Source organism: Anguilla rostrata, chromosome 9 (genome assembly GCF_018555375.3).
Source record: "Anguilla rostrata isolate EN2019 chromosome 9, ASM1855537v3, whole genome shotgun sequence".
Lineage (NCBI taxonomy): Eukaryota > Metazoa > Chordata > Actinopteri > Anguilliformes > Anguillidae > Anguilla > Anguilla rostrata.
The window spans coordinates 45,130,696-45,158,095 of NC_057941.1; the positions used below are offsets into that span (position 1 = coordinate 45,130,696).

Here is a 27,400-nt window from a genome sequence, read left to right on the forward strand (position 1 = left end):
CTCTGGAACAGGTTGCCAGTGAAGTTAGATTTATACTGGATAATGGTTATCAAGTTAAGCCATTCTGCAAATCTTCAGAAAAAGACCCAACCCAATACGAAGAACGGCCAACATCAGCATTAAATGAAAACAAGGAGCAAATCAAGCGGATTTCAATTTTTATTTGTTTAAAAATGCATGCCTAGAAGTTATTAGAATTTGCTTTATACAAAGGAAAACACTTATTGCATATAAAACTGAATCAAGCTGACAAAATGTAACACAGGACACATAATTAGTAACCATTTTCTAATGCAGTCCAACAAAACCCAGAAGCACTGAGAGGGCATACCAGAATACAACAAGGCACTAGTTATCATTGCCAATTATGCTACGGGGCCACAGAACCGTTTGGCAAAAATGAGAATGATCACCGTGGAACTGCCTTCCATCTCTGTCACCGTGGTGCCTAGTCATATTTCTCAGGGAAACAAGAAGATCCCAGTTCTTCCGGAACTTTCTAGATACCAGGAGCTGAGTTAAGGCCTGTGTGAGGGGAAACCAGACAAAACTGGACAAAACCTTTTTTTAAAAATAAAAGAAAAAAAAAACTGAGATGCCGCAAGTTCATTTTTAACCATACTAGAGGACAGTAACCACTTAAAAGCCAGCTACAGTATGATCCCCCATCTTGATTTACATATTTAAAAAAAATATTACTTCTCACAGGATTACATCTGGTAATCAACAATTGATATGAAACACTCAATTTGTTTTAGAATTCCAACTGTCAGCATGACAAAAGAGCTACAAGATGTGCTGCAGCAATATACAGTATTACAACACCAGAAAAATCGTTATTTTCCCAAGCATACAGTACAGGACAGTGTAGGAGAGATGAGACCAGGAAAATACAGACAAAACATCTGATAAAGAGCCTAAGAAATAAACAGATGGTCCACAACACTGTATAACAGAAACGCAATGCAACACACCCCCACCTGTTGCCAGAATTATAAGCCAAATAAAATTTAAAAAATTAAAAAAAACTTTTACATTTTCGTAGGAACAAGTCTTCACTGTAAATGAGCATTTGAGTTGCATGAGGTAAACCAGGCCTCAGTTAGATTCATCCTCTACATACAAGCATTTAAATTTATGCCCCTAAAAAAAGGGGAATGATTTAACGCTGAATGTATGTAAAAGGTTTCAGAGCCTGAGTACACAATGTGGCTGGAATTGATTTCCAAACGTCAATTTAATGCGTAAATTAAATCTCTTGGCTTCCAAAAAAAGGAAAGGAAAAAGTTAACAAATCTAAACTTTGCTAATAAAGACAAATGGTAGAATAGACTGAAATCCCCAGTACACTGCTATAGTACACTGTCTCTACAGAAGTGCTTCTTCATATATATAAAAAAGGTCATGTTGGACATGGACAAGACTCTTCAGTTACTAACCCACCCAATTCACAATTATCAACAGCACAGTGTCAAACATGGCTGATATAAACATCATGTTCGAAATCGATTCTCAAGGTAGATTAGATTAGTCCTAGCTTTGCACAGTACTTCTCTTATTATTTACAATCATCTAATGCATAAAATAAGGTGTAAATGGTAAAATACATATAATTGTAAAGGCAGTTATGTTAAAATATGTATAAGGTTAACTATGACAATTGAACATTATCCTTTCTTTTCTCGCCTATTTTTTTGCAGCTCCCAATAGATAAGTGTACATGGCGATGCATCACCAAAACTTCTAAATGCCCTCTGGGACTACACCTCCCTAATATTAAATCTTATTAAAATCTTACATTACATTGATAGAACAGGTAACGAAGAGCGCACGTTACCTGAACGTTTCGGGCTTTCATTTGCCAGTTTACTTTACAAACATTATTAAAAAGGATTCCCGCTCGCCCTCCACACGAAACCGCCCAACACAACTCCCCTCTTCTGAAACCATCTCGGACACGTCAGGCCGTCACGGACAACGTTCTCACACTCGCGCCAGTTAAACTGACCGCAGAAGAATCATCATACATTTGGTTCGCTTACCATTTTTACAGCTTACCGTGAGAAGTTACAATAAAGCTACTTAAAATGACGACTTCCTCTTTCCAGACAGAAAGGTCTCAAGCGTTGAGAAGATACAACCATTACGTTGGCAGAGATGCATCACTGGCATCCACAGGTGCAATCAGAAGGGCTGTCGACTGCATTTGGGAACAAACCACCACGGGTGGTAAAATCAAGTGTCCTCAATGGGGTAGGGGGAGGGGGGGGGGGGTTATCGTTTCTTCTTGCATTGACGATACAGGCATCTTTAAAAACGACCAGCAGCAACAATTGAAAATGTATGTGAACTAGGCCTCTTCAAGCCTCCTTTTAAAACCCCAGGGCAAAAGGCTGAGTTGTGGTGGGAGGTGGGGGTTGGGGAGGGGGGGTTTAGAGACTACAATGCATTTTGTGTGAGCGGGGGGGGGGGGCTTTAGGGTCTTTAGCTCCACACGTCCTGCGAGTATCGGCCCTTGGTCATCAGCTTCTTGATGTAGTCGACGGCCTGGGTGCGCGTCAGCCCGCCCACCTCCTCGCCGATCTCGTAGAACACGGTCTGGACGTCGCGCGCCATGTTGCGGGCGTCCCTGGAAACGGAACCACAAGGCGGGGGGGGGATGGGGGGGTCGTGAGACGGATCGCCCCCTCACCCAGAGGGGAAGCCTAAAGTCTGCATTCGCTAAACTCGACGGATCACAAGATCAAAGCATTTCTGGTATTTGGAGCTGGTGTTTGTGCTTTCTGATGCGACTAAAAGCTTCCAGCCAAGGATATTTAGATGCAATCATTTAGATGCTCAATGATGGAGACCAGATGAGAAACCACTTCATCCCCAGTCATTTTAACTGACGTATGGAGCTGGTCAATTAATAAAAGGGGCCAATGGTCAACATCCTCAAGACCAACGTATGAGCAGAAAAAATGCTATAAGCCAGGGCAGCCCAACCCTGTTCCAGGAGGTCTACTGTCCTGTTGGTTTTCACTCCAACCCTAACCAAGCACATCTCATTCAACAGCTAGAGATCTCATTCAGCTGCTAATTAGTAGAGTCAGTCGTGGCAAATTAGGGTTGAAATTAAAACCTACAGGATGGAAGATCTTCAGCCAGGAACAAGCTTGGACAGCCCTGCTGCAGACCAAATTTCATTGGGTCTCTATCAATGGACATTAGCAAGAACAAAGCGCAGAACTGTGTGTTGAGCTGGGTGGTTAACCGCTGCAGGGTACAGTGTCCAAATCGTCGCGGAAATGTGCTGTGCCTGACTGCAGATTTTTTTTTTTTGGGATTAACCACTGGTATGACATGCCATTTTGAGTGTGTCACCCGCGTAGCACACCAACAGCAGTTTCCGCCCATGCTTACCCGCAGACGTAGATGTGCGCATTTTCAGTGTGAATCAGCTTCCACAAATGCTCCTTGTTCTTCTTGAGGAGATGCTGCACATAGACCTACGGAATTCAAACAAGCGAAAATTAACAAAGAGTTCCAAAAAGAACAAAGAGGGAGGGGGGGTCACGCTGAAATCGACTGCGAGCAAATCGGCACACCTACTGAGGAGGCTGACTGATGTGGCTGCAGGTTTGGACTGTTATTATTTGTTTTGTCTTCAAATTCTTCATTATCTACCAAATGGCTACTTCATAGTGGCCAGATGTCCACACGTTCACCAATTAAGAGCCTACTGGTTCACATCAGTCTTTAATTTAATATGTTAATTTTTTAACCTCCTCTTATAAATTTAAGGCTAATTCACGGAGTGAAGCGGGAGCGTGCTGGGTCTGGACGCTGCACCTTGTGCTCCTGGTCTCGGGAGAAGGCCACGTTGAGCTGGGTGAGGACTCCGGCCTTCTCAAACTCCTCCAGCTCCTCCTGGTACAGGAAGTCCTCGCCCTTGTGACGGCAGCCGTAGTACAGCACCGTCTCGCCCACTTCCTTGCCTGCAAACCCAGACGACGACATGCGCCGTGGTCAAGAGCGTGCGGCTGCACCCCCAGAAACGTGTTGAGCAAGTTCAGCATGTTCATGTGGCGTAAATCCAAATGGCTGGCCCCTATTCAGCCCAGCCACAATGCACTTTGTCCTGATCTCTTGCTTAACCAATTTTAGCAGTTCACTTTTTTTTCCCTTTTTCTTTTTTTTAGCAGTGTAGCCGGATTAAATAGGCCTTAGTCTTCACATGTAAACGCGGTCTCACGTAATACAGTAAGCAGAGAGAAGAATGAACCCTTTGAAGAGTAGGTTTCTGGAATGTTCTTCCAGATTTGCAAGTCAGTGTTCTAGAACTCCACTGCTTTCAATTGCCAGTAGTGATCACATCAAATTTTGTGATCTTACACCTTAAAGGGTTGATATGTTGGAAAACAGTATGTGCGAAGCAGGGCTTATATTTAAGTTGTGAAAAACTCACCCAAATACACAAAACTTTACAATATACAAAACCCTGAAATGCAGCATGAGTGGAGAGAGACCTTGGCGAGGAACATGAACATTGAGGATCTCGGCACCATGGTTACCTTGCTCCTTGAGCCAGCTTCGCTCCTGGATGAAGCCCATGAAGGGGGCGATGCCCGTGCCGGGCCCGATCATGATGACGGGGTTGCTGGCCTTGAAGGGCAGGCGGAACTGGGACTTGCGGACGTACATGGGCACCGTGGACTTGTGCCCGTTGTCGGTCACCACTTTGTTCTTCAGCCAGTTGGTGGCCACGCCCCTGTTGATGCGTCCGGTCTTGGTCTCGTACTCCACCACCACGGCGCAGATGTGGATGGTGTTGGGGTGCACCTGCCAATAGGCAAGCAGTTTAGGGACACCCACAGACACAGGACGTTACGGGAACTGACTAAAAGCTTTAAAAAATCATTTCACACAGTCCCTGATCTAATGGATTCCACCTTACCCCGGGCGGCAACACACCAAGATTGAAATGGTCATAAATGTATATGACGTGATAATTATAAATGATAATATCTGGAAAAAAATTGACCATAAAAAAGAAGATGGTGCCAGATGACGTCTCATAGAATTTGCATCAAATGTGTTCAATGAACAATGTGTCCCTACCACAGAGGCCAGATGAGTAACCACTGTGCCCCCAGCCAACATTTAGACACACATACGCAGCTGGTCAGTTACTAAAAGGGGCCAAAGGTTAACATCCTCATGGGCACCGACCTCTTGGGCAGTGTGTCTGTCTTACGTCATGGGCTCCGTTGGTCCATGAACGCGAGTGCTTGCTAGTTGGGTGAGGGCATGTGTGTGGGTGCGGGTATGCATGTGTTCGTGTGTGAGCGGGCGCGTGTGTTGGGGGCATTGGGTTTTCGGGGGGGGCTCTCACCTTGGATGAGGAGGCGATGGAGTAGTATCGGGCCTGCAGCCGGGGCATGAGCTCACACAGGTGGTCGATGGGAGGCCGCAGAGACTGCATGTCCTCCAGAATGGCCAGGATGTTCCTTCGAGAGTCCAGCACCCAGCTGTGGTACAGTGCCTAGGGACACCAGCAGGACCGTTATACACAGCGTGAATTAGCCATTTCCATAATGGGGGGGGGGGGGGGGAAGGGGGCTTCGCTGCCTGGTTCAGAGGACAGGATCATTGATGAGGAAGCTAGTGTGCTTTAATATCATGAATTTTTGTTTTTCATTAGAATTCCGTTGGCCACCTAGGCATTACTAATGCATTAGTCAAAAAATAATGACTCATTCTGTGGGAAATACAGCTCACTTGTGACATGGTTGGAGAAAAAAAAAAAAAAAAAAAAAAAAAACACATTCAACACAGAATACTACTCAATTTACATAATGTTTTAGTTCCTGTGGACAGAAAATCCAGCAAGGTCGTTGCCATGAGTACTAGTACTAGGTCCCTGCTGTACGCAGTGGAAAGGTCAGAGGTCAGAGTTCAGAGGTCAGGGACTCACCTTGCCCTCGGGGGAGGAGGAAGCCATCTTGCGCATGGTCTCCTGTTCTTTGGGGTCGGTGGCATACTGGGCCAGCTCGTACAGCACGTTGGTGCGAGGCGGGTTGGTGATGTCCAGGTAGTGCGTCAAGGCCGTGCGATAGGTGGTGGGGCACGGGAACGGGTGCTTCTTATTGGACTCCTCTGAAGGGGGGGGGGGTGGGTGGGGGAGAAATAAATGTCATACATAAATCACATCAAGACAACAGAGCTGTATTTCCCACCTCTGACGTCAATAAATGGTTCAGCCCAACCTTACCACGTACTACTGACATTGAAGGCCTTGAATGACCTAGCTTTCTGCTGCATGTTGGAGATCCTAATCACTTACATAACCAAAAGCAATCGTAGCGCTATCAACTTTAGCTGCACTCTCCCCACTCTTTGTGGAAAGCTTCACTTCACGGCTTTGGAGTGATTTACCAACGATCATAGAGAGAGTGAAATAATCGCTGGGTTTTTCGAACCCAAGACTTGAGACTCCAAAGAGCTCGAAACAAACTTTTTTGCAGGACGCAGCACGCGCGCAAGCCATTGCTCAACGAGCCAGACGCATTCCCGGTGACGTACCGTCAAGGTTGTTGAGGGAGATTGCGGTGTCAAGGTCCACGCCGAGGAGCTCTCCGATCTTGTTCACGATCGCGGCGTCGTTTATCGGGTAGACGGCCACGTGGTCCCCGGAGTCGTACCTGCAAAAGCCCCGGAAGCCGTTAAAAGGACAACCTGGTTTCCGTTTCAGGGCGCGGACGGCCGCCTCTCTTCAGGCGGAAAGCGGAACGTTTGCGTTGGAATGCAGAGAAAGCACACGCTGCCCCCTCTCTGCGCTAATCCGCTCAGCTGCCTGAGGTGCAGGAGGCTCGAGCCATTCAAGACTTTCCGTGCAGAATGAAACCCAATCCCTTCAAACTGCAACTTTGCACAGTCAACCCAGGCTTGCCTCTTACAAAGCATTATCCAAAACCGTAAAACTAGTGCACTTCCTAGTTCACAAAATAGCACTTTTACTATACACTTCAGTTGATTCTTTTTTCACTAGGGAAATGGTGTGTGTGTGTTTGTAATAGCACTACTATTTTATAAAATTACATTTTGGGTTGCTGGAAATTTCCTCAAGTACATGTTCATCTGTTGCACGTTGGAGTCAAACTGTCTATACTGTATGGACTATCCTGTAGGTCCACCTGGCTGAGAGTGTCTCCTCGGTGGATGGAAGTGTGTTGACCGGGCTTTGAGGTGCTCGCTGGTCATAGGTACCTGATCTTGGAGCTGGAGATGTCCAGCTCGACGTGCATAAGGTGCCGGCTGCCACCCTTGTTCAGCTTGCGGTTGTCCGAGACTAGGGCAAGGAAGGGGTTCTTGGAATCGAACGGCCTAAAGGAACAAGGCAGAGGACACGAGTTAAACCAACTGTCACAAGATCAATTACGACAACCCCCCCAATCATCAAACGGCTGAACTGAAGTCTGGAGAGCACAGAGGTAGCATTTTGAGATCTCATTTCAACATACTGTACTGCAGAACCGAATGAGCAGGAAGAGCCCGCCGCCAGGTAATTATACAGTCCTACAATGCGTCCATGGCAACGGCCAGACATCCGCAGACTCAAGAAATGGGACTGTGTGGACACCTGCATGCAGATTCATTCATAAAACGCCGGGATGGTACAACGACCCCTTTGTTCCTCCACAGTTCAAAAACCTCAACCCCTTCCTGTCCTTTTCAACCAGGCACAATCCAGACTGTTTGTACTAGCGGGAAAGCACAGCGTGTTCTGACGAGTGTCCCAATTAATGCCTGGTACTGTATTACAAAGCATACACTCGCATTTAAAAAAAACAAAGGAGAAGGCTGAGTGTTCCTTTACCTTGGCAATACCGGTAACCAGAACAAGGATCTACAATTTAATAAGAACACACTCTTCCTATAAAAACAGGAACGGACAGCTCTACATAGACCAAACCGTCGTTCATCCTTGAATAACAACCACCAGCACGGCTTAAGGGACAAGCCCCACGAAAGAGGATTCGCTCTTCTTTCAAATCATGAAGAGCAGCATCAATGTCAAGAACAGAGAGCAGTGTGTAAAGTCAACATCTGGACAGCCCTGACACAGTTCTAGGGAAGGTCAGTTCAATCAACTAGAGATAAGAATGGGGACAGCTTTCACATCAATAAATTGCTCAAGGTCAACAGAAATGCCAAGAGCATTTTCCTCCCTTTGGCACTGTAGGCAATGCAAGATGCACCCTGCACACAGTACCTTGCATAATAACAGGATCACACAGTCGGAGCCAAAATGGCTGACTGAACTCGCATGACCTTAGCGGAAACCTCACTAGGCCCGTGTGGACACAGACGCGGGCTGTTAAAATGGCGGCGAGGTTGAACTCACGGTTTCTGGGTCTCGAAGCTCTTCAGACGGCCCAGTTCCCCCGTGTAAACCTTGTTCATGTTGATGTCGGTGTGAAGCACGAGCTCGTACTGACGGATGCTGGAAGAGAAAGATAAGGGTCTCATTCTGCACGGCTAGCAGTTTTAACACACATCAAACAACGTCCGCCTGTACTTCAACGTATATTCAACAGAGGGACACATGAAAAGCCAGGTTGGACACCATGGAAGGCAGCACCAAGCTGGAACGCATCGGAAGCAAGTCGGTTCTTGAAACAAACATTAGGGAATGTTGGCTTTTTGATAACCACAGTCACACAAAATAGCGACATTTTTGGCATCTCATGCTATTATTTTCAGGTCTTGATTAAATACGCAACCATTTTAAACTATTGTAAAATTTGAAAAAAAAAAAAAAGTGTTATCAACTAATTTGTTTCTCACCAAAACGAGCACGGTAGCACTTGACAGTGAATGAATGCATACATTCTGAATACCATGCATACACGAATACTGAAGGACTGCATTAGGAATACTTGGGCCAGACAGACTAATGCAGCAGACGTAACGTGCAGAGGTTTAATTGGCGTCCAAGGGGCTGAAGTATCTAAGACGATGACGTGACCGCTAGTCTGGGTGGCGGACGGGAGAAGCACGCCGCGTACCTGGACTCCTCTCCTGTGGCCTCCACTCCGAAATGCTCGCACACCGCGGGCCAGAACTGCTCCCGCCACGAGACGAAGTCCTCCTCCAGGCTGGGGAGAAGACACAGACACAGACACAGACACAGACACAGACACAGACACAGACACAGACACAGACACAGACACAGACACAGACACAGACACAGACACAGACACAGACACAGACACAGACACAGACACAGACACAGACACAGACACAGACACAGACACAGACACAGACAACAGCAGTTACATTCAACTTGAATATTCAAGATGTAGGTCATAGGGATAATGTACAACCCCAGCCTTAGGGTGTACGTTAGGGTGACTTCAACTGCAATTCAGTCAATTCAAGAAATGAAATGAAATCTGTTAATGGAAAAATGTTCATAATGTGCAATTGTGGTATTTTTCTAAGAATCAACTCCACTTCAGTTCATTATATGAGTGAACTGAACTGGCATGGAACTGAGCCAGACAGGAGCTACCAGTGGAGCTGGTCCATGTCGTTTCCAGGGTCAGAGCTTTGGGTCAAGGTCACTTTTTTTAAGTGCAGGTACGCTCCTGCATGCAAACACATCAACCGTTTCTGAGCGGTCTACGTTTGTACTGCACTTCACCCCTTATCTTGATATGCAACCGCTTTGGAGACAAACTGAAACCACAGGAACATAATGCATTGTGTGGTTAACAGGTACACACACACGCTAAGGGCCTTTTTTACGAAGGCCGTTAGCATGTGCAATACACTTCAGTGCTCGCAAAACTAATAACACAACCAATGATTGGTGCAAAACCAATACCACGACCAATCATTGGTCAAGTTATTGGTTTTGCATGTGCTAAAGGTCTTAGTAAATCAGAACATTAGTGCCTGTTAGGGTTAATGCCAGCTAGACTCAAATGCACATTTGAAATAATTGGATTTAGATTCCAGAAAAAGTTTAAAACAGTCCAGCCGATCCCTGATAATTTTACATACGTTTGGAACCAGAATGTTTAACCACTTGGAAAAACACTTTTTGTCCAAACACTGGCGACCATAGATGCTTCTACGAACACTCGTTTCATTGATAAATGCTTATATTACATTAAATTGAATCTAAAAAATATAATTAAATATTATTAAATGTACAGTATGTATTCTGCAAGAACGCTCCTGTTATAGCAGCTTTAGTAAATAGCTGAGCCAGATCTGGAGCCGAAACACCCAGCAAGCAGAACGCTGCACATTTTATGTGTCCCATAAATCCCTGCATCCCCTCAGGTCCAACACTCACTTGCCGTCATCGTCCCCCATGCCCAGGTCGAAGATCCTGCTGGCTCCCAGCTCGGCCAGCCTCTTGTCCACGTATTTCCCCATGGCGTTGTAGTGTTCGTACGTCTTATTCCCCAAAGCAAACACCTACAGGAGGGTTAGGGTCAGATTTAAAACATTAATATTCCTGCTGAATTCAAAAGGAAGAATTGGCTCCACTTTCCTCACGTAAAAAACACGTGGGGTTCACCAGCATAAGTAATGCACTTGTTCTTGCCAGCAAAACAAAGCCGTTTTGGCGGGGGTGGGGGAAAAAAAACAAAAAAACAAAACAAAACAAAAAAAACCACACAAGCAAGCCAAGTACCCGAACAAATCGCTTCCATCCATAACCAAAATCGGCTGTGCGTGTTTCAGCAGGACAAAGAGAGCTGACTGCAGCTCCCCATACAGGGCCGTAGGGGGCGCTCACACTCGTGATAACCGCCAGAGACGAGCCTGGCGATCAGCGCCTTTGGTAGAAGATGTGAACGAGCGAGGGCCATTCCCACCTCTTCAGCGGAGGGGACGGCAGTGGGCGCGCCCTCGGGGGAAAGGACGGACCTCTTAAGAGGCCCGGCGCGCCTCGGCATAAACGGTAAACAGGGAAAACCCTCAGGGAAGCCGGCCGGTTGGAAACGGACGCACGTACATTTCAATGATCGTTTTCAGGAGTGATACGGAAGGATACAAGCTCAAAGAGCCCTAGGGAGCCCTGGAGGGAGACTGAACCGTTAGGGCCTCACGCCGTCATGCAGCCTGAGAGGCCCCGTGCCACGGACAACCGCACAACGTGAAACCCCTGCCGTTACCCACAATTCCTGCGTCTGAATAACTGTCCCTCCCCGCCACCCGACTGAGCGTGGGCTCGGCCAAGTCCGGGAGAAGTTTCCGCGACGCCGCTCGCACGGCACGGATAAAAACTGCAGCTGAGCTCCGATGACAGCGTCTGGGGCGAGTCTGCGGAGCTCTGGAACAGGCCGACCCCCCCCCCCCCGAGCCACGCTCAGCTGGACCAGATGTTTCCACTCGAGGAGCGACGAGTCAAAGCAGCGCTCGATCGGTCCAGGGTCCGTCTCCGCCCGCCCTCTTCTCCAATCAGGACGCTCGGAGAACACGCCGGCGCCGGACGCGATTGGGGACATTCGCTGGCTCCGCCCCCCCCCCCTCTTACAGCCATGACCGCAGATGCCTCGTCCTCAGGTCTTGTGAGGTTTTTGAAGCACGTTTATTTTCGTTTCCCCGATTTGTGAATGGGCGGGGGGGATGGGGGGGGGGGGAAAGAGATGAAAGGGGGTTCGGTACTTACGGTGTAATTGACACCCTCCAGCTCGGCGTCCGTCTCCTGCAGCCAATCGTAGAAGTCCTGGGCGTTGTCGGTGGGGTCGCCCTCGCCGTAGGTGGCCACGCAAAAGACCGCCAAGGAGTTGTCGATCTCCGACAGGCGCGAGAGTTCAGACTGAGGAGGCAGGGGGGGAAAAACAGTCAGCGAACAGCCAGTCCACGACGGAACCATCTTGAATCACTTAAGTCTGTGTTATGGCCTCACAGTAACTGCTGAGAAGTTACCCAGGAACACAGGAGCTGCTGAATGTTTCCATTGAGGAAGTGTGCTTTAAACTACATTTTGTGCTTATTTATAGTTGGTAAGTCAGACAGTGCTGAAATCTACAGGTAGCAAGAACTTTAAAACGGACAATCCACCTCAGTTTTAATGTTCGACGCTCGATGAAAACAATCGCCACCCAATATAAAAATCCACACAATGTCCCAGCATAGCCGCTATTAACCACCTTGAGAGAGAGAGGCACGCGAAACACAGCTGTCCGTCTGCTGAAAAAAACTCTCAGCTGGGAAATCCAAAATGGTGGCCAAAGAGGACCGGGCGGTTACCATGTCGTACTCCTCGGGGTCCGCCGACATGCCCCTCATGCCGTAGCGCTGGGCGTCTTTGGCCAGCCGGTTGGAGAACTCCTCCGCCGTTCCCGTTTGGGAGCCGTAGAACACCACAATGTTTCTGTTCTGGAGAGGAAGACGCCGGGGGGCTCGGTTTACCAACCGCTTCAAACGGGCAACAAAAACCTTTTTTTTTTTTAAATCATTGTACCCTTTTACTGAATGCATCAAAGGAGAACACACAAGTCGGTTTAAACTGGATTTTAAACTGTCTCCTCGCTTTAGTTGTGCACAGGAAATGGCAGATGCAAATGCTAATGTAATCAGCTGCCCACAAACTCAAGAACGTAAAAAAAAAAAGAAAAAGAAAAACAGAGCTTTGAAAAGAGTAAACTTATGCTTTGAGACAAGTAAACAAACTACGGAATAGAACACTCACCGTTTTCTTCATTTTTTCGATGAAACTTGTTTCTCGAACGGTGGGAGCTCTGTAAAAAAAAGAAATTAAGTTAATGCGGAGGTGATCTGATTAAATGGATCTCTGAACAAAGTAAAATATTTAAAAATTTTAAAAATAATAAGTCAACCACTGCCCAGTATGTCACACATCAAAAGTTGATTACCATTGGCCCACACAGCCACGGAAGCAGTTGTGGACTTGAAAAGTACAAGAACCTTATCTTCAGAGAACAGGCCATCCTGTAGCTATAGACATTCAAAAGCTGTGCCTTTGAGGACAAAGCCACATGAACATAATGTTGGTGGCATTTAAGAACAGGGGAAGAAAGATTTATGGAGTTGTATATTTGTAAATGTTTTTCACAGCGTTGCACAAGTTCTCCCATAAATGAAGACCAGAGCAAAACAAATTTGATTACTCATTTCCAACCGACGTTGTGGAATTTGAGAGCAGGGCATATGCTAGGAACTCGCAGATTATCTCTCAGATAGTGTTCTAAAAAGCCAAAAGACCTACAAACTTCATGTTCCCCCGGTGACAACACCGTCTGTCAGCACAGAACAAAGGCATTCTAGCCTACTCATTTTTTTTTGTTGTTGTTTTTTTGTTTCCGTTTCAGTACAAATTGTCCTCTTGACAGATGCCACGACCTCCATGAGATCTGAATAAAACCAACATTCAAAAAGTCGGGCGTTGTCAAGTAATAGCATAATCATATTTATGGCAGAATCTGATCTTATTTGTTACGGCACAAACGCAGCTGATCAAGCCTAAATTTAAAAAAAAAAAGTTAATATAAAAAATTCTGTGACCTATGACTTGTCATTCAATAGCCAGAGCTTGTTTCCATGGATACCATATTTTGATCTGCGGTTTTTGTCGAGGCCAGAGGAGAAGGCCAAGCACAGTATTACAGCAGGCCCTGAGAGAGAGAAATGTGAACCGGCCTGTGAGCACAGGCCTCCACACACAGGCCACACAAGGCCAGAGCAAGTATAGCGATACTCATTCTAAACAGCTATATACACAATTAAAGCATTTTTAATTGTTACTAAAAAGTAGCAATTACACATAGTGGACAATGTGTCAATTTATTCCCTTGCAAAAAAAAAAGAATAATGATAAAAATAAGGATCAGAAATTCTCATTAAAATAATGGGATAAATTATTACTAAATTAAATGTTTAATTTTCGAACCAGTACGCACAGAGATATTCTGTAGGGAAACTATATGGCAAACAGTCCGTTTTCTTCCACAGTTAAGTTTGGGATTTAAGTTCTCCAATGCTGCACTGCACATGGAAGTCACAGATGGACATTTCTGGCAACAAATGTGGATTAAATACATTAATGTTGGAAGCAACAAAAATGCCACCTTTCTTCTAGCTGTGGTGAGCACGACCATCAGTAAACAGTTCTGTTGTTATTACTGACCAATGAGAATTCTGGGTTTGATGGGCAATTCACAGACGAATCTCTCTCTCAACCTTTCAAGTGAAAGGAGTCTCAGAGTGTGGCAGAGAAGGAACATGTCACCGTGACATCACAGCTATGAAAGAACCGAGAAATCCGTTGCGATTGTGCGAAACTTCAGCCGTGTCAGTGCGACCCAATGCAGCACCAACCGAAAAGCTCCTTCATTTCAAGCATCCTCCTTTCAACCAATTTACTCCAGTCAATGTACCTCTAACACAAGCACAATTCCGTGAATAGGGTAATACAACCGCACCGTTCGTTGAATGGCTCGAAAATAAACCACCTTCACAATGCTTGTGCAAATTTGCCAGTAAAAAAAAAAAAACGAAGAGAAAAAGGGGACTTTTGTGGCAATACAAAGGTTGGTAGAAACTTCCAGAGAGTCTCCTGTAGCTGCTGCCAAATGCTCCCATCCAGCAGTGGCAGTTTTTTGGTTGGACTTTTCCAACCGTTAACGTGGTCAGTTTGAACATTCAAACATGGTTGAATAAACGCCTTGAGTTTCATTACCTCATACATTTCAAATGGGACATCGTTGGAAAAGGTTGAATATTTTTAGAAGGTTTCGTCTGTGTTGTGCGCACACACACACAGTCAAATTTAAATATTACAGCTATCATTCTATCACTTCAGAAAGAAAAGCTATGAAATATCCATTTCAGAAGCAAAACTGTAAACAATACATCAATCATTGTATCAAAAGGAAATGAGAACAGCATCTATGGTTTTCTGGACAAATTTTGAATGTCCCATTTTCTTCCTGACAGCTAGCACCAGATGAAAATACGGAACATTGAAACAATTTAAATTAACATTCAACCCACGGCACCGTTTAGGCAAGTTAAATGACTTTCTAAATTGTACTACAGGACACCATGTGCTTTACACACAGTGAAATATTTTCAGAATGGGGCAAGACAAGGAGAACGGGTGGTCAGCTAGACAGCCACAAAAAAAGCACATGCAAAACAATTTTGGGTCTGAAAATATGTCAACAAAGACAATTAATGTAAACTCTTGTGTAGTACCGTACGAGACTAAAATGTTTTAAATTGTCCTCGTCTGGCCTTTGAAATGAAAAACGACTTCAAAAGATGTAGAATTCAGAACATATCTGCTGTGCTGGATATTTTAGTCAAATCTTGTACACGACTTTGCTTCAAATCCATTTAACACCAAAAGAAAAAAAAAAAAAAAAAATCACCAGTCAAAAGATATTCCTAAAAAATGAATATAAAAAATGGTTCCAGTTTCTCTTATATGCATAAATACCATCAATAAATTCTACAAACTTTCCACTAACCAAAAATATGTAAAGGGAAAAAAAATAAATACGTGGAGAATTACAGTTTGAGGATTTTCAGTTCGAAAACGTACCAAAAAAGTACCAATTTCAAGAAGCCTAAAAATGACCCCTTCACGGTAAATATTTACCCATGTGACTAAATTAAATTGCACATGATCGGCACCAGGCTGATAACTGAACCTGGGCTAATAATTACAAAAATACAACAGACTAAATGAAAAAAAATACACAGCTAATCACAAACGTGGGCTGAACGCATAGAATCACATGGTAGGAGGGAGCATGTGGATTTGTATTCGCTACACACACCGCGGACCAATCGGCTACAAACGCTCAGACACATTAACACCTTGCGCTCCAGCCCCACTGCTTGACAGGTCTCTGCTAAAATTATTTAAAAATCAGCTAATAGTCAAACTGTAGAGACTAATTACGACAACCCCTAATTGTACTCGGTGAACGACAGCCAATGTCCAGACCATGATAGTAAACAGACAGACACACACACACACACAATACTACATGTTGACGGTAAACTAGTGCTTCGTTTGAGAGCTGGTTCCAGCCATCTACCCAACTGTTCCGCGGTCACCACGGCGATCGCGCACTAACCTGTCGACGGTCGCCGGGCCCTCCTTGGGCGCAGAGTACACGCAGCCCATGGCCGGCGGCGGTGTTAGCGTCCGGCGCCCGGCCGGCAAGCCAGACTACTTGTGTGATCCACAGTGAGGAGGGGGGGTGGGGGAGAGACCAAGCACCAGCAGAAGGGCCGTCTCTCCCTCTCAAAAACGCCGACAGCACGCAGAAAAATCCTAATATCTGCCAGGTCCCTAGTGCTCCATAGCCAGAATTTCAGTCCGGTACTGCAACCCCCCCACTACCCCGCCAACCACATATGCCACCGCCCTGCCCCCTCCACCCACCCCAGGAATCAAAATAGAAAAACAGAGCTGCCCATCACGGTCCTCCAGCCTCTAACAGGCTCTGTTCGCTGTCCTCCAGCCCCTATCAGCGCTCCTGTTCACAGTCTTCCAGCCACTAGCAGGCAACTGTTCACAGTCTTCCAGCCACTAGTGGGGTCCTGTTCACCGTCTTTCTGCTGCTAGTAGGCTACTATTTGCCGTCTTCCAACGCCTAGCAGGTTACTGTTCAGTCTTCCAGCCACTAGCAGGCTACTGTTCACAGTGTTTCAGCCTCTAGTAGACTCCTGTTCACCATCCTCCAGCCCGTAGTGGGCTCTGTTAGCTGTTCTCCAGCCCCTATCCGGCTCCTGTTTGCCGTCTTCCAGCCAGTAGCAGGCTCCTTTCTGCAGTCCTGCAGCCAGCAGCAGGCTCGTGTACGTTGTCCTGCAGCCCCTATCAGGCTCCTGTTCGCTTCCTTCCAGCCCCTAGCAGGCTCCAGTTCACCCTCTTCCAGCCCCTAGTGGGCTCTGTTAGCTGTCCTCCAGCCCCTATCAGGCTCCTGCTCACAGTCTTCCAGCCGCTAGCAGGCTACTGCTCACAGTCCTCCAGCCGCTAGCAGGCTACTGCTCACAGTCCTCCAGCCGCTAGCAGGCTACTGCTCGCGGTCGTGCTGCTTGGTTAGCTGCCTCTTGTGCTGTCCCAACTGCTCGAGAGCATTTCTAACATCTGGCAACAGCAGAGGAAGCGGAGGGAAGAGAAGCAAGGCTTGGTAATGACGTTTCCCAAGAATCCCTGCAGCAGGCACACACACACACAGACACACACACACACACACACACACTCCCCCCTTGCCATTCTGCCCTCAACTCTTTGGGGATGAAAAAAAAAAACAACAAAGTATTGACCGCAACTCAGTTACCGTGGGAACATTGGTTTATCATCATAACCGCATTGTTTTCCTGCCTGTTTTTTTTTTTTCCTTCCCCTTTTAAAGGGAAGTTGAGCCAGGCGAGTGAGGCGCATTCGAAAGCCCCCCCCCCCCGCCGCCCCTTCAGCTGAGAAAGGGTATCGCTATGGAAACCAAATCCATCATAAAAGGTTCCCGTTTGTGACACAGCTAGCCTCCTTTCAGCGTCACTCCGAGGGAAATTAGACATGGCTTCCGCAGAACGCGAAAAAAGAGAGCGAGGCTCCTCTTTTGCTCCTCTGTGTACGAGCGCACTCGAGACAGAAAGCGCTCGCTCCCCTCTCCTCTTTCACGCACACACCAGAGGAATGCTAAAATGTGCCAGGGACGCGGGAGCACGGGGCTCGGCGAGGCTCAGGCAGGCTGGATACGCTCCCCCGGCTTCCAGCTCCGCAGAGCGCTGGCGTAAGGAAGCCCCGGTCAGTCTGAAGGTAGTTATCCTTTCCTGCCAAGCGCACAATCTCTTCCTGGAATTTTTCTGCAGCTTCACTTGCAGGCCATTTCCTCCTGTCTGTTTTTTTTTTGTAGACTTTGCAGTTTAAAAAAAAAAATTTTGCATACAGACGGGAGACCTGGATCTCACAGTAAGAAAAGGAAGAGGAAAAAAAAATAGTCTGGCCATTAATCAAGGGTCCAATTCCTCGAAACACTGTTTCCATTCAGGAAGGAATAAAGGGGGTGGGGCGTCTGTGGTTTGAGCTTTCCGACAATTAAAATGCATTTAAAGGCCTATTGCTTGTAAGGGAGGGGGCGGTGTGGGGGTGGGCGAGGGGGGGTTGCGTTTCTCCTCGGTTATGTTGCGTGCCACCCCCAAGGTAAGATGGCTGACAGACAAATGCGGGATGATCCGAATGAACACGAACAATGACCTCATCGCGCGCGGCACGCGTGAGAACGGCGCCCTGCGGAAACAGAGGTCACGCAATCAGCGCCTCCGTGACCGTCACCACGGCAACTTCCGCGCAGCTCAAAAATAAATTTGTAAATAAACAAATAGGCTCCATCAACAGCAAACGGCTAGAAAATATAAAATGATGTTAGAAAATATGCAATGATTCCCCCCTCCCCCCCCTGCCCCATTTCAACAGATGCAAGTTTATGATTGTGAACAAATGTTTCTTTTTTGTCACACCACTTCACCACAATGTCAACAGTGTAACATACATTATTCTCATGCATGTTACAGAAAGAGACTAGAACATTGTATACTGGATTATTATGATGGACACACATCACCTTAGAACAACTATAAGTATCTGGTTAACAGCCCTGGACAACACCGGTCACGTACTGTACTTCAATCACTCCTGCCCCCTCACTGACACAGTCTGTGCCACAACTTCTCAACCGATACGTGCAGCCGGGGGTTCGAATCCCCAACACGGCACTTTCTGTACTAGGATCTCATGCTCAACTGCTTCACCTCCTTCTGCATAACGTGAAAAGTCGATGGACCGCTCTCCTTAACCGTTCAAAGCGCAAGACCGCAAATATGTGATTAGAATGCTCTTCACTGAACATTCTAATGCTGATGTAACAATAGTATAAAGCAACAGAGTTCTAGAACACTGACTTAGAATTCTGAAAGAAACATTCCAAAAAAAAAAAACCCCTATTCAAAGGGTTCAAAAAGAACATGCAGAACATCCAAGGGCTGGCTGTAGAGACACAGCGGACAATCTCAGAGCAGTGTCCCGCTTTCCCCTCCCCGGCCTCTGCTCCGCAGGTGACCACCTTTTTTCACACGAGTCAAACAGCGTCCCGTCCCCGTTCCTTTCCAAAGCAAACAGAGCTCGAACAGCCCGAGCGCCGCTCGCCCCCTCAAACCCGCATTACATGAGATCAGCTCATCGAAATGCGGGAGCCGCTGCCCAGACAAACCGCCGCGGTCTCGACAATGTACGCAGGGCGCTGCCAACTCCCGCTCCGAACCGTGACACAGTTCATAAAAATTCACCATCTCGCCTTCTTTGTCAGTAATAGCCGTGCGGTGCTTCCACCGCCTATATGCTCCTCTAAACTTCCTGGCTTTTGTGGCAAAAGGCAGGAAATGACACGTACATTTCTTTAAGCCACTCATTTGTTCCACATTGAAAATGAATACGATCAGTCCTTAAGGAAACAATGTGAATCATGCACGCAAAACCATAGAAATGTCCTCCCCTCTGGGCCACTATGGTATCCATTTAAAATGATTCAGACGTACACAAACACAAGACTATGCTATGATATGCTGTTAAGGACACATCCACTGCTAATGAGATGCTTATTATTATAACAACAACTAAACACAACCTTAAAAAATACAGCCAAAAATGTTTTGGTATAATATCTGGTGCCAAAGTTTCCAGCCTTCATATGCACACAGTATGGTCTGCATATTTAATATAAATGCAACTTTGCTCAAAAACACTGGCAGACTGTGTGCTCCTTAGTTGATTAAAAATTGTATTTGTTTTTTGTCCAACAGATGGACCCAAGCTTAGACTGAAGCATTACATAATAAAAAATTAAAACAAAAAAAAAAAACTCCATGATGTCCAAATGTCCATTTGGTACAACAGTGAGGTCATATCAAAAATCAATCATAAATAGCACAATAAACCTCAATACCATCACACTACAGCATTTAATCGTCAAACAGGCGTAATATTCTCTTGACTGGCGCGTGCGTTGAGTGACAGGCCGGCGTTGCCATGGCGCCTTGGGCCCCGAGCGTGACGGGAGGAGCCTCGGCTCACTGTACTCACACGCTGGCCAGCTTCTTGAACTCCGGGATCTCCTCCTTCTTCTGGCGGGACAGGAACCAGTAGACGAGCAGGCCGACGATGAAGGTGAAGAGGACGATGTCCAGCGGGGTGAAGAGGGCCTCTTCGGCGGCCCCGGGTTCGGGGGACTGGCTCTCCACCTCGGAATCTGCCATCGTGTCGCTCGGCCCTGCCCCAAAAAACAAAAAAACACGACCGGTCACAGGAAGCACGAATCATTTACAGCTTTTTTTTTTATTTATTTTTTTAAAACTGGCTGTTTTTGGAGTTTTTTTCCCCGCCCCCCTCCCTGGTTTTTCCCCCCCATTTACTTCTGGGAACATGTCCATTTTGAAGTGCTGCGTGTCAACCTAGCGTGAACGGCACTATACTTAAAAAGGAGGTGACCGGCCACTGCGCTTGATCAACACAGCGTTACAGCTCCCACGAGCGTTGCTGCTTTAATGTGGGGTACACTTTAACTATACCTGCACAATAATCAGACAGCCTCCTGTGGGGATCACTGGTACAACTTAGGCCCTATGTCCCAAAAAGAAAAAAAGAAATTCTTTCATTACATTATATTTATTTAGCAGAGCTTTCATCCAAAGCGACGTACAAAAGTGCATCTTTCCATGCTTAATTTAAAACTATAAACTGGAAGGACATATACATGTTTTATAATGAACTTGTACATTTGGAATGCTTTCAAAAAAGCAGTAACCGTTCACTTGAGGACTCATCTAATCTGCAATGCAGTGGGCAACTTCACCAAAAACATCAGCCTGATGAGGCCCCCGCAGCTTTTAAAGGATCAGTCATTCTTATTCCGACCTTCTTTCACATCTCCAGGCAAGCCAACAAACCACCGGCCCTTAAACCACGTGGATGGGTCACTTCGTGCCCTGTGCCTGCACTCGGCTAATCCAGTTCAGATCCTACTCAGCGGTGTTCCCGCCTGAACAGCTGCCATCCAAATGTCCTTTATCTGAACCGTGACACAGTGCTTTTTGTTCCCGAAACGTTCCAGCAAGGGATTTTGCCCCTTCGGTTCCACACACAGACTAACAGAGGCGGACATCACACGTTCAAGATATAAGCCAAGGACCAGGCAGCCGTTCCTCCTGAGCCATCGGCAGCAGCAAGTCCAAATATTTTATGGTACTGGATGTGCGGCCTGACTAACTGCTGGCCTTACACTTGATGACATTTTAAAGTGATTTCTCAGTCAGGGTAATTGTAGTAAAGTTTTTCCAGTCTTAGCTCAGTCAGTCCGCCACGACACACGATTAGTGTGAGACTGTATTAAAGACGTCTCAGACTGAGTTTGTGCCTTTTTCTCGTCTTGACCGTTCCGACAAAATCAAACATGTTCAATATTATCGTAAGACTTTAGTCCTTGCTCAAAAGTTTTGTGAAGGTCAACAATGCGATTTATAAGCCTACACTACCAACAGCCAATAGGTGGGCTGTCTTTGACATCATCACACCACAGAGGAAGGGTTAAGATAAAAATTTTAAAAATCTCCAAAAGAAATCCTGTTTCTGAGTCTTATGTCCAAAACTGCACAATTCCCAGTCTTAGCAGAATCTTAGGCTGTGTGTAACCAAGACTAAAAACCCACAACTGCTGCAACATGACTGCGTCAGACTTTAGTTCATCTAGTGTATGGGAGGCATAAGTGAGATCACTGAGAGGGTATTTTCCCCTCAAATTTTACAGTGCAGTGTAGGCTTTTTTATAGTGCTAGCATTCAGCTTAGCACTGCGCTAGGGAACAGGCTTCCCCAGACAACAGGGGCAGGCCACCTGGACCAGCGTCAGCAAAGTCTAGCCGTTGAAGGACGACTTGCACTCCAGCCAGAAAAAAAAGTCTGAAACCTGCTACGAAAGATCAGCTTGCTTTGCTGGTAATTAAAACAATCCAGTCTATAGAGAATATTTTTTAAATAAAGACAGGGATGTTTTTAGTTGAGAGTACAGCCAACATCATTTTTTGCATGATTCAAGAGTACAAATGTGTCCACTTCTTCAATGCCAACTGAGCGCTGAACTGTTCTACCTGCAGTTAAATTTACACAGTTGATTTGTTTTGGCAGATCTTTATAGAATATAAATTATCTTTGCCGCTGTGTTCACACATCATTGATGATCAAACACCATTTTAAGATTTTTTCCCCCCAAGAATTATAAGTAACAGGAACCCCCTTGAATTAAAGGAACATTTATACCATCAATATTTGTTTTTTTGTTAGAACTACAGTAGTCTTGAGTGTGGGTTGAATTCTAGAATTATTCACAATTCAATTTTACACAAAACCTCACAGTTCTACCCTTAAGCAAGCACAGTGTTTGTTTGAAAATTGTCCGCGGTCTACGGGAGTGTTTTTGAATTTTTCTGGCACCTGTAGAGATATTTGATACGCATTTCACACACGCACGTGAGCCAGGCCCGGTCGTCTTACAGGGCCAGGCTGTCACCGGAGAGGGGGACGGTTTCGCATGACAAAGGCTAAGAGCTTCGGGTTCAATTGTGAAGACAAATGACTGCATTGAGCTGCGTGTCAGCGATTCAATGTGCTCCATTTCCAAAGCTTTCATTGACTGAAACCACAAGCCACGCACGTCTGGCAAATGTGTTCAATTAAAACAGTTAATTCATTAACAGAATTACTTTTTTTTTTTTAAATCGCTCCGATGGACTCAAATAATAATTTGCACAAAGTTGCTGAGCAAAACTGGCAAATTAATTAGGATGCAGTTCTCCATCTGAACAGAAGGGGGCAAACAGAAGACTGATTCAGCCTCCACTTCTAATGCTAAGAGAGCTTACAGTTTTAGCAGGTGCCTTCTTAGTGAGTCAGAGAGATGTTGCAGGCTCCACACATTAAATTTACACAAATATATGCATTTTTATAACAACATAACGGCATGATATTCAGCACATTGTCTCTCCTATTTTTGCTGTGAATGGAGCACAGCAGCAATTAGCTGAAGTGTACTGTAGGCATGTGTCTCCATCGAATTCAGGAGGGCTCAGACTAGCATGCATGTTCCCAGAGTGCCTGAAGTCAGCTGCTCCCCCCCCCCCCCCACGGTCACAGAACAGCTGGACTGAACTACATACACAGCTGGAGCAGACAGACAGTAGAGCACTGTGTGATTGGGCAGGGATGACTGCACCCTCCCACTCCGACTCCCCGGCAACGCTGCGGCCAATGAGGAACGGCCCACAGAGTCTCCTAGCTACAGTAACACGGATACAGTCAGGAATCAGTTCTGGAACATGGGGGTACCTGCCTCCAGTGGGAATGACAGCTGAATTTAAAGCGCTCACAGGTCACAGCCAAAAGGATCACTAATCAATACAGCACTACAGTACTCATGATAAGAATAACATATATATTTATTCCGGATCATTTTTTGATGGTGATGTACAGCAAGCACAGCTGTGCCACAGACTTGTATGGCTATGCACAGAGGAACAAAAACTACATTTAAATTCTGCACATAAGCTGTCATCATTAAGTACTGTACAGACTTGGTGCTTAATTGACAGCTGAATCAAATAACATGGACCTGTGATGTGAAAAGGGAAAATTAGATTGCTAAGGATTAGCAGCGCTATACAGCTACATCACTAGAGGCTGAATTCACTGGACAATGTCTGACAGAGCAGTCAGAGTTTGCTGTAAACCACTGGACTCAGTCTTGCTCTCACTTCGCTTAAAACAAAGAACTTTTTGAAAATGTACTTCCGCGATGCTCTCCAAACGGGAATTACTGAAATTTCACAGGAAGAGAGGGGGAAAAAATGCCAAGCAAGCGTATAAATAGTATTCCACAGCATTAAAAAAAATGACCTTATTGAGACACGCGCAGACTTTGATACCAGATTGCTGGCCTTCAATTTTTTGATTTTTGAAAACAGGCGAGCAAAGTCAAACTTGACTTCTAATCAGCGTGAGGTGTCAAAACGGTTTCACCTCATTACCCCCCAGTGATTGATTTGGGTAACAAATTGAGTTTTGCGCGTTTCATGTCTTCTATAATGCAAAAGGCCCATACTGACAATGCGGCAAATACTCAGTGAAATACGGGAACGTGAAATACAAAATTCAACTCACCAGTGATGCGGAGGACCGGTTTAATCCCTTCTAGACAAGCCCTGGGTTCTGACTGCAGCTTTTTAAGGAACGGCTGTCCTCTAGCCGAGTCATTTTACACGCAACGCGGCAGAGTCAGATAAAGTCAGGAAGTCCTCAGACTCGGTAGTTGCAAAATACTGATGACCACGAGTTTGCACCAGGGCGTGCATGATCGAAACTGCAGAGTCACTCTGGTCAACTTCAAATGGGAAAAAAAAAAAAAATTCACTGGCAGCACGTTGACAAACCATTAGTCAACAAATCTACGCAGAACGAATCAATGCCAGAACACACACTTAACTGATAAAAAGAGAAGTACAAGCAGAACTGTAAACCCTGTTAGTCACCTACACGAAACAGTATCTTAGCAATTTACACAGTTCTTTGCGGCTTTTTGCAAAAAGGTAACTGAGCAAAGCAACACAGAGTACCATTTTGCTGGGTCATGCTTTAGGGTTTCCACAACCAGGAAAACATCTGCAGTTAGCAAAGGACCTGGCAGTCCTCCAGATAAAAGTAAACTCTAAACTCGGTTTGAGCTCAGTTTGGGCCGGAGCATGGCAGAATGACGCCCTTGGGGGGGGGGGGGCGGATTTGTCCTCCAGCTCCTCAGACATTCTCCAGCACAACGGCCCTCAGGGTCATTCGGGGTCCTATCCTTTGATAGGACAGGAGAGCAAACTTGGCCTGGCCAATAACCGCAACGTCTACTCTGCACACATGCTAATCTGCCGAGGTGTTCAAACACGAGCCTTGCAGGCGGCGCTGAAGCTCAGAGGGACCAAACTCCCAGAGTTCCCCGGGGCAGACACACCTCCGAGCCCAGGTAACAGTGTTTTTCTCCCCACCAGCTTCCCTCAGGACTATAACAAGCAGTTTACCCCAACAGCAACCACACACACACCGCCACGTCAGAAAGGAAAAATAAAACCCACTAAGCTCAAAAGGAAAGGCAGCGGTTCTGTAATTTACAGCACTACGATAAAATGACATCAAATTGCGTGACTGCGTCACATCGACATGTCAAGGCAACTTCTCATATGCAAGGCGCATCTGCACTGGAACAATTTGAGCAATTATTTCCCCCTTAATTAGTAGACCAAATTATAGGAATAACTAAAATTACACCACAGTACAGAGCAACACTCTCCTACACTAGTTCCCCTAGTTCAGGGGTCTTCAGCCCAGTTCTCTCAAGAAGAACAGTCATAGCCCTCCTATGTACGCACAGACCAGCATTTAATCAAAATATGCCCTTACATGTGACGTTGGAAGTATAGAACAGTAGCTTTGGTTAAAAGCATCTGCTATACCAAATCTGATTAAAACTTAATTTCTATACCACATTTCATAGAGAAAGTTGCAATAAATGACTAAATTGTGTGTGAGAAAAAATATATAAACATATCAGGGGTATCAATATTATTTAGATCCCTGGCATTGGTTGTACTGTGGTCATTGGTCATACTTCCTTTGGTTTCTGCGCCTTTTTTTCCTGCCAAGTTATTACATTCCCATCTTTTTTCAGTATTCGTTGAATTAATTATAATGTCAGAGGTGCCCTTTATTGCACTCCGGACCGGTAGATTTCATTCAAAGCCGCCATGAACAAGTGGAATGGCAGTGACAAGTTGAGAGCAGTCAGAAATTAGGAGACGATACAGCTGAAACGAAAAATGATACGAAAGCTTATTTTAGGCAGCCCATAGGAAACGCGCAACTTCCCTTCACAGTAATTCACGCGCACCCCAGTTGCGCTTGGTAAGCAAATGTGTTGCTCAGAACAGGCACGTTCGAAATGTGGACCTATGACGAAAGCAGAGTTTTTATTGCTGTACATTTAGCACGCTAGCAACGGCAAGCGGACGCTTAACTCGTTGATCACTATCGCTGACAGAAATTAAGCGCTAGATACACTGCGAACAGTTGCTTTTTCATCTGTCGTGTTGTTCTCTGGGTCTACTCTAATTGTCATTTTGTTAATTCCCGTTTTTCTAAAGTATTCTTCAGCAATATGATTTTACTGTAAAGAAAAGGTGCAGTACTCCACACATTTCAAAACTACAATGTAGCCTATATATAATGCAGCTTGACATAATTTTAGTGCAACTTCAACCCAAACTGATCGTGTCCATCTATGATAAGCATCTCAAACAATCAAAAACAATTTGACTATGTAACATGGCGATTTATGAATTTCACGACACCTTTAAGACCTGAACTCAAGATTGGGAAAAAATTTGGAAGTTAAAGGTTAAGGGAGTTGATAGTCTACGCCACGTGTTCTTATCGTCTGTTAATGATTGTCTAATTGTCGATCGAACCGAATAATGTTTGAAGTACACATTCTTTTAACAATTTGGTAAATTTGATAATAGCTGAAATCAAAATAACCGATTACATAATCACATTCTAAATTCCCATCTCACCAAACGAACCGTGATTCAAATGTTTTTTGTGGCACTGGAGCAAGATCAAATGAAAATAAAATGTAATTTAATTATCCTGCTTCATTTTCAGTGACTTGAATTAACTAGTAGGCACACTATCAATCGAGATCATGCATCTAACCAACATCTGAACAGGATAACTAATCACAGCAATGTCCGGGTCGGAAAATACAATGGCAGGCTAGCAACAATATGAATGGAAGCTTTACAAACGGCTAAATATCAACGGTAAAGAGCAGGTTGCAAGACAGCTGGTTAATCAACTAACTCGTTAACTAAACAATGCCAGTAAAACATTGGAAAAATAGCTATGGCTAGGCAGTTGACTAAGAGTAGCAGCTACTTGTTCAACTTCACGTATAGGCAGTTGTGTAACTGCACAATTGACAATGGTTATTTACAGCTTTAACACGCGACGACAAGGATAACTTAAAAATGTTATTATTATTCTAAATTACAATCCCAAAGAAACAGTGGAAATTGATATGGCCATACAAATTGGACCAAAGAAAATAGACTCACCTGGGCTACGGGATTCCTTTTTCTCTTCCAGAATTCGTGCACAGTGCGGAAACTTGTAGGCACCTAGTTACGTCACTAGCATGCGCAGGACTCAGGCTTTTTTTTAAACTAGACGGACAACTCTGAATATATCATGTGACTTGGAAAGAACATTGCGG

At 45.4% G+C, this 27,400-nt stretch overlaps 1 protein-coding gene across 3 annotated transcripts; it reads right to left on the reverse strand.

Annotated features, from left to right (window-relative positions):
* Positions 1-141: 141 nt before the first annotated feature.
* Positions 142-27,400, reverse strand: pora (P450 (cytochrome) oxidoreductase a). 3 transcript variants are annotated; one of them, XM_064352373.1, is made up of 16 exons: positions 27,243-27,400; positions 20,126-20,312; positions 12,704-12,752; positions 12,262-12,390; positions 11,678-11,827; positions 10,352-10,476; positions 9,054-9,143; positions 8,390-8,488; positions 7,248-7,368; positions 6,568-6,682; positions 5,960-6,141; positions 5,378-5,527; positions 4,557-4,824; positions 3,835-3,980; positions 3,406-3,491; positions 142-2,629 (listed from the first exon to the last, which is right to left on the reverse strand). In XM_064352373.1, the coding sequence occupies exons 2-16, from the start codon at positions 20,296-20,298 to the stop codon at positions 2,485-2,487; spliced, it is 2,028 nt and encodes a 675-aa protein (XP_064208443.1). In that variant the 5' UTR covers positions 20,299-20,312; positions 27,243-27,400; the 3' UTR covers positions 142-2,484. The 3 variants fall into 3 exon arrangements, with proteins under 3 accessions (XP_064208443.1, XP_064208444.1, XP_064208445.1); XM_064352374.1 differs by lacking the exon at positions 27,243-27,400 and adding an exon at positions 24,250-24,407; XM_064352375.1 differs by lacking the exons at positions 20,126-20,312; positions 27,243-27,400 and adding an exon at positions 16,119-16,336.

Bases quoted from the DNA above. Each gene is read 5' to 3' on its own strand.
- pora (XM_064352373.1), bottom strand. From the start codon at position 20,298: ATGGCAGATTCCGAGGTGGAGAGCCAGTCCCCCGAACCCGGGGCCGCC. The intron at 5,528-5,959 runs GTGAGTCCCTGA...TGGTGTCCCTAG, and splicing joins CCTCCTCCCCCGAGGGCAAG to GCACTGTACCACAGCTGGGT. The intron at 3,981-4,556 runs GTAACCATGGTG...CTGGGTTTGCAG, and splicing joins AAGCTGGCTCAAGGAGCAAG to GCAAGGAAGTGGGCGAGACG.